We start from the raw sequence: 7,845 nt of genomic DNA, 5'->3' as shown, positions 1-7,845 counted from the left end.
ATTTCCACACTTTTACATGACTATTCACATACCTCTAGGTACCCAGTTTATCAATTTGAATAATGCAATGTAAATAAATTTTACAAAATAATCGGGTCGAAGGAAGGTATGTACATTGTTCCTAGTCCTATTCATAAGATTAAACTTTCCTATAAGTTTCCCGACATATATGTACTATTGAAAAATCTTTGAGAACCACTTTGCGCTGAGTCAAAACAAATAAGCTGTGTAACAGATTATTCAGTACCGGTTCTTTGGACAACACTCAAATAATGTAGTCTTAACGCCAAACGGCAGTCTTAATATCATGAAATACATTGATAGTGCTCTCATTTTCCAATGCTCCGAAGCACCACAGTCGAGCTATCGAATTACACGAAATAGAGTATTGTAAGTTTACTGCTACATCCATACGATCCCTTAAACGGAGATTTCTGTTTGGTGGATCACGGTAGTATTATAGAAAATCATGAAAATAAAATAATGTTTTACGTTTATGCAAAGGACTGCAAGTTTTACAAAGTATGTAGAGACTTCCATTATTTGTCCCTTCTACAAGACTGTATCTCCATGTTGGGACTACAGTCGTCGTGTAACCAACAGGGCATATATTAACTCAGTCTCATTTCGAGGGCGCAGAAGAAATGTCAAAAATAAACATATGTTGACCGATAGAATACATTTCTGTCACTGACGAAATATGTACACAATAAAATCTTGTTACTTGGTTGTGCATACTAATAGCATCCCTGAAATTCAATCGCTCACTGGGCAAAATACTCGATATACAACAATATACACACATACACTGATTCTATACATGTGTCCGATACGTTAAGTATGCGCATACGTATACTAATAAAATGCAAAACTACAGTGTACACTTGTTGTGTGATCTTTATTAGTTATCACATACATAGACCCAGTTATCCCTATAGTATGACGTCACACTATAGGTATATGACTACGATGAATCCATATTCCACATGTGGTGGATATGGGACCCGGACTACTTTCAACAAACGTAAACAAACAAAATCAGCTGTTCAGGACACGATGAACACCGCTTTGAATTTCTCGAGACGCAATAGTGGGAGGGTAATGAAGTTTAGGGAAATACGGGGTATTAAAATACATGTGTAAAATATAAAATACGGCTGATTCTAGAATTTTCATTAATTTATGTGCGGGCGGGAAAAATTGTAGTCTGCTGTCACTTTTTGACGATCGAGTGGACAACACAAAATGTCAGCAATGGAGCAGCGTCACGTAAATGTCAGTGGTGAAGAAATTGACCAATTCATCGCAAATCAACGCCGAAAAAACACAGTTAAAGCCACCAACACATCAGTCAAGCAGTTCATAAGCTTTTTGCAGGCCACCGAGTGCAGTCAAGTAGAATTTTATTTGTTGCCACCAGAAATTCTGGATCAACACCTTGCCAAGTTTTTCATCGGAGCCCGACAGAGTGATGGCAGTGAGTACGAACCCGATACTTTAACCAGCTACCAACGAGGCATCGATCGTTACCTTTCAGAGAAAGGCTACCGATATTCCATCTGTAGAGATACAGTTTTTAAGGTGTCTCAAGATGCACTCAGAGCGAAGCGTTGCGATCTTAAGTCGAAGGGCAAAGGAAATAAATCTCGAGCCGCCGAGCCACTGACAGACGATGACATTAAACTTATGCGAGAAAAGAAAATACTCGGTAACTACAATCCAGAATCGGTCTTATACACAGTGTGGTGGAATAACACCAAGCTCCTTGGTTTTCGAGCCTGTGACGAAAACAGAAAATTGTGTTGGGGTGACATACTTCTGAAAACAACAACAGCGGGTCGCGAGTATCTTGAGTTTTCCGAACGTGACAACAAAACCAGGAGCGGTCAATATGGTAACGTTCGTCCGTACGCACCGAAAATGTTCGCTGTTGAAGACAAGAGTATCTGTCCCGTTGAAACCTACAAAATATATAAAGACCATCGCCCAGATGACATGTGCGAATTACATTCTCCGTTCTACCTGGCCATAAATTATAAGCCAACCACCCAGATATGGTACAAACGACAACCGATGGGCAAAAACAAACTGGAGAGTATCGTGAAAACCATCACAGAACGAGCCGGAATAAAGGGGCGCACGAAAGACAGCAATCCAGAAACTCAGTGAGCATGGTATACCTCCGACCCAAATAATGCAGCTTTCTGGTCACAGAAATGTCCAGTCTATCAATTCCTACCCCGTAAACTCTTTAAATCAAAAGGAAATAATGTCAGATATTTTGACCGGCACCAAAAAAACAGAAATCAACTGATGCCAATGCCGCAACAACTGTCTCCTGCTGCCGTCGAGGCTCTGGCGATGTCCATCAACAACATGATAAGGAGCGTCAACGATGACCCAAAACAGAGTCCTGTGACAGCTGCAGCAGCAGGGATGTATTCTGGAGTCACCTTGACAAGTTGCAAGTTTAACATCACCATCAACGTTGCCGGAGCATCTGGTAGCAGTCAACGAGTCGAGCCAAGGAAGCGAAGAGCGTTCGTCATTTCAGACAGCAGCGACGATACTTCTCCTGACTACAGACGCATCAGAAGAAAGCGACGATAGCTCGCAGGATTTTCAGTGAACTTGAATGTTTAATTAATTGCATTTTGTATTTATTGTATTGCATGATAGTATGCATAAATTTCCCAAATTACCTTGTCATAGAAGTGCTTTTGAGGTTCCGGACATGAGTTTTTAATTCGAGCCGCACACCGTTGTTAATTACATTTAAACGAGTTAGTTTTTATTCGTAAAATATAAAATATACAATTGATAATTTCGTCAAACAAAGTTTTCAAAAGTTCATACAAAGTTTGGAAAGCAGTGTTCTTTGAATGGTGTTCAAACAATGACGACATTTTTTGAAATATGCTCGCGATTGATATCTGTTCTCGGTAACAACGTGACAGAGTAATGGTGCCGTCCCGCTTCACTCGCACGTCATTGTTGTACTTGGGCCTCAGCCCAAGTACATTTGTTTTCATTCCGTGGGAAAAAACTGTAAGGTATAACCATTTCTGGCTGAGACCAGGGAGGGCAAAATGTATTGGCTTCATCTTTCTTGGCATAATAAATGGCGTAATGATGTTAACTGAATGGAAGTGCTGCTCTCAGCCAGTCTTGAATAAGTGAGATGTGAATATAAATGCTTCTCTATCTGAGTTTTTGCCACAAAATCTTCTGAATATAATCAAAATGTGCATCGAAATGCAACAATTAATGCACCCTCCGTTTCCTAGGCGATGGCACGACCCTTGCTACACCCACTGGACGAGCCAAAGTGGGAGGGGTAATTTCGGTTTGGTCGAACAGGAGGGCTCGAGACCAGAATTTAACATTTAAACTTGAAACATGTTTAATCACTGACAAGATGTGGATTAGTGTTAATCAAAGAGAAAGTTTGAAAAGGAAAGGTTTTATATCCCGGACACAATGAAAAACATTACGACTGGAAACTGTACCCCGGTTGAGAATAGTAATGCCCACAGCGATGGAGAACACTTATCCTTGAGCTGAGAAAACCAGACCATCATTTCGAAATAGAGCTGCAGATTCGAGAAGCTCGTTCAAATAGCTAGGTACACCCCGTAAAGGGGTGGTTTCGAGTTTTGAGGGCAAATTTCGCCTCCTTCATTTAGAAATCGTACGTTTGTTTTTCCAGGGGAACACATCATTTGACACAAAATTTGCATGAAAAGGGGTCGCCAGTAAGCACGTGGTCAAATCTGGCATAAGAAACAATATGAAATGTTGGGTAAAGCCAGTCCAAAATAAACTGATTTGAACTTTTGTGTTTTGTAATTTATACCACTGCAGTAACATGACTTTTTTTTGACAACATCACACAATGTATACGTTTTGAAACTGAATACTCCCACGTATTCTGTGTCCCCTTTGCTAAAAAATACGGTATGCTGATTACCATGTAAGGAGATGATGACGTCAAGACAGATTTGTAGTGCGTTTGGTCTTGGATGGTGCACGAAGTTTTGTCGAGGTAGCTTGTGTATTTATTTCCTAAATGGGAGATATTAGGGTCGATCTAAAAGAAGGCCGAAAAATGTTATGATACTCTAGCGAGCTGAACTCCAATGCGAATGGTTGGATAATTTGGAGGATGTCTAGACTGATCTCGTCTCATTAAGATTATTTGGCGGTCAGTATTGAATTTCAACTGCGTCACAAGTTTGCGTCGAACGGTCAACGAACGATATTTTAGAAATCTGGAGACATGGCACATCGCAGTTTTATTTTAGTATTTTATATTTTACAAAAGATGTAAGAAGCAATGATTTTGTTGAAAATTCTGAAAAAAATATAGGAAGATTTGATCGCGAACACATTTTCACTTGGGGGTCAACTAGCCCTGCGTACGATGCTGTGTGTTCCGCTACAGCTAAACCGCCCCGCTCACCACAGCCCTGCAAAGACCCCGTACGTTGGGTCGGTGACTTCAAATCCATTTGGGACTTGACGTAAAAAGTCAAATTACTGCCGAAATTCAGCGTTCTTGGGCCCAAGTCGTATCCCAGCCTACCTCAGCTACTCGATCGCTTCCAAAAATGACAGTCTTTTATTCACTTCTCGTAAATAACCGTCGATGTCGGCAACTCTCTCGCAAGCCCTGCGTACGATGCTGTGTGTTAGCTGTAGCACATAGCATCGTACGCAGGGCTAGGGGTCAACATTGGGTCGCAGCCATGTTGCCTCAAAACTTATTTCTGTCTGCACTCAAAACTCAAAAATGTCGCATATGAACCTGAAAAATCGATGTAATTTTGTCAAACTTCGGCGAAATTTCAGCCTATAGACAAAATTTCATCTAGGTAAGGTAAATTTATTGACATTTGATCGACAAATAATCCTGAGCTTGAACGTGACAGCTCGCCTTCTCTGGGAAGTGATGCATCCGGCCAGCTGCCCATATGGCCGGGTGCATGAGATTGTTTTCAAGCGACGGCGGCAGACCGTACGGGGCTCTGGATATGAACCTACCGCCGGTGTAGCTGTAATAACTGTTGCGTTGTTTTTAATCACCACGGACGAAGTCCGAGGGGACTTATAGGTTTGGTCATGTCCGTGCGTCCGTCCGTCCGTTCACGCCTAGTACCCAACCCCATACAGTCTTTACAGATGCACGTCGATTTGTTTCACAATGCTATCAAATTTGGCCGTGTTAGAGGACTTTTTAGTTTACACCTCCATAGACTCCCATGTATAAGGCAGTTCTCTATAGACTCGCATGTATGATGCCAAGAAAAATAAAATTTAGTTTCTCATCGTATTCATATTGCCTAAAGGATGCAGTGACACAGTTTTTTTTGTTCCCACGGATAAAGTCCAGGGGGCTTAGGCCAAAAAAAATAAATAGTTTGTTTCTCATCCCCGCGCGCGTCAATGTAGACCCGCCGCGCCAACCATTTTTTTTTGCATCTCAAGAGGGAACGGAAAAAAAATGAAAAAACCCAAAATACTAAGAACAATTAAACCGTTCAGATCATACCAAAGCAACACAAATATTTTATAATATACAAAACTGAACTAGACAGAACATTGAACATCACACAGTGCTGTAACATTCCATTCAGAACTGTACACTATGTCATTGAAAGCTATCAAAACTGCATTCTGCACTAATAGTAAAAAAGCAGCACTGTTGATATGCTAAAAATTTGCTGTGCATTTTTCTCTGCATATGCATTCCTATGTTCTCATGTTGTAAGCGCGTTGTTGTTGATGGTTGAATAAAAAAAAAGTAGCAGCAAAAAAAAAACCGCGTCACCGCATCATTTTTGCAAGATGCCTAGGATGAGAAACAAACTATTTTTTTTTTGGGCCTTATAGATTGGATCATATCCGTCCGTGAGTCCCTCAGTGAGTCCATCGGTTCACGCAGATATCTCAGACATTTTAACAAATATCATGTGACCTTGGTGACCTTTGACCTGAAATATACATTATTGTCCATAACTCAGTAACCACAAGTGCTAAACCTTTCATATTTGGTATGATGGGACACCTTATGACGCCACATATTGTACCCCATTAATTATGTGCATATCTAATTATGAGCGAGCCAATAGAGCAAGAGGTCTGATTTCTGGTACTAGTATATAGGGATAAGTTAACAATATAATTTGTTTGACAAAACTTCACGTGACCTCAATGACCTTTGACCTCAAATATACATATTTGTCCACAACTCAGTAACCACAAGTGCTACACCCTTCATATTTGGTATGAAAGGACACCTTATGACACCATATATTGTACCTCATTAATTATGTGCATATCTTATTTTGAGCTAGCCAATAGAGCTAGAGGTCTGATTTTTGGTATATAGGAATAACTTAGCAATACAATTATTATGACAAAATGTGACGTGACCTCAATGACCTTTGACCTCAAATATATATATTTGTCCACAACTCAGTAACCACAAGTGCTACATCCTTCATATTTGGTATGATAAGACACCTTATGACACCACATATTGTACCTCATTAATTATGCGCATATATAATTTTGAGCGCGCCAATAGAGCTGGAGGTCTGATTTTTGGTATATAGGAATAACTTAGCAATACAATTATTTTGACAAAATGTCACGTGACCTCGATGACCTTTGACCTCAAATATATGTAGGCCCTATTTGTCCACAACTCAGTAACCACAAGTGCTACACCCTTCATAAATGGTATGATGGGACACCTTATGACACCACATATTGTACCTTATTAATTATGCGCATATCTAATTCTGAGCAAGCCAATAGAGCTGGATGTCCGATTTTTGGTATATAGGGATAACTATAGGGTAGAAATCTAAATATGCCCATCTAAATATTAGACATCTACCATCGAGAACAAAAGAAATTTGCTGTAATTTGAATATTCCCACTATAAATAAAGAACCCCTGCCTCTCAAACTCCACAAAAGTTGCTAGACATATTTTGCCGTTGTCATGCCATTGCTTCGTTTAATAACCAGTTAATCAAATGCCTCATTGACAGGAGGAAATTCAAGACCATATTTGAATAGTAGTATATATTGTCCTCAAAATTACTCTATCACGGCCCAAGTACTCATTGCCTTCAGCAATACTGCCTTGTTATTGTTATTTTGATCGATGAATTTTCACTGACATTGATGCTATGGTATAAATCAAATAAATACCTTGTGTTAAACGATACCTGGTCTTTCGTTGTTCCGCTTGATTCGCACAGAATACCCCCAACGAGAGTTGTTATTATCCATAAGAGCAGCCTCAGTGTGCTCCAAGTAATTGTGAACTATGGCGTGGCCATGAACAGCTGAGCGCGGTCAAGTCAGCTGTGACCCAACCATGACCGCATAACATGAGCGGAGGAATTTTTTTTCAAATAGTCCCTATCTTTTTCCTCGGCATTTAGTGTGGGATATCATATCTGAAACATTTATTCAAGGAAAACTGGGTCTATGCATGTGATAAATATATAATCCCCCCGTATTCCTCACTCGTGTGTCTGCGTCGCGGACTCGTGATTCCCCGTGAAGCGGCCGTATCCCCCTCGCCTTCGGCTCGGAGGGATACGGCCGCTACACGGGGAATCACTCGTCCGCGACGCAGCCACACTCGTTCGGAATACGGGGGGGATTATAATAAGGGACCGTCTCAGATTGTCGCAGAAGTTCAAAAAGCGAAATTCATTCGTTTAGGGGGGGAGGGGGTTTGACCTCCATTCAATTAGTGAACTTCACTTTCGCACTTTTATTTTGTGATCACAAGTTTTCGTGTGTTTATTTTAAATTAAAGAAA

The 7,845-nt window shown here is 40.5% G+C and overlaps 1 protein-coding gene across 1 annotated transcript; it reads left to right on the top strand.

Annotated features, from left to right (window-relative positions):
- The first annotated feature begins 1,245 nt into the window (after positions 1–1,245).
- On the top strand, positions 1,246–2,169 carry LOC139149184 (uncharacterized protein KIAA1958-like). The gene has a single exon (XM_070720758.1). It carries the CDS (start codon positions 1,246–1,248, stop codon positions 2,167–2,169), a length of 924 nt encoding a protein of 307 aa, XP_070576859.1.
- Positions 2,170–7,845: the final 5,676 nt, after the last annotated feature.

Source organism: Ptychodera flava, chromosome 2 (genome assembly GCF_041260155.1).
Source record: "Ptychodera flava strain L36383 chromosome 2, AS_Pfla_20210202, whole genome shotgun sequence".
NCBI classification, from domain to species: Eukaryota; Metazoa; Hemichordata; class Enteropneusta; family Ptychoderidae; genus Ptychodera; species Ptychodera flava.
This window is presented reverse-complemented; position numbering and strand designations above follow the sequence as displayed.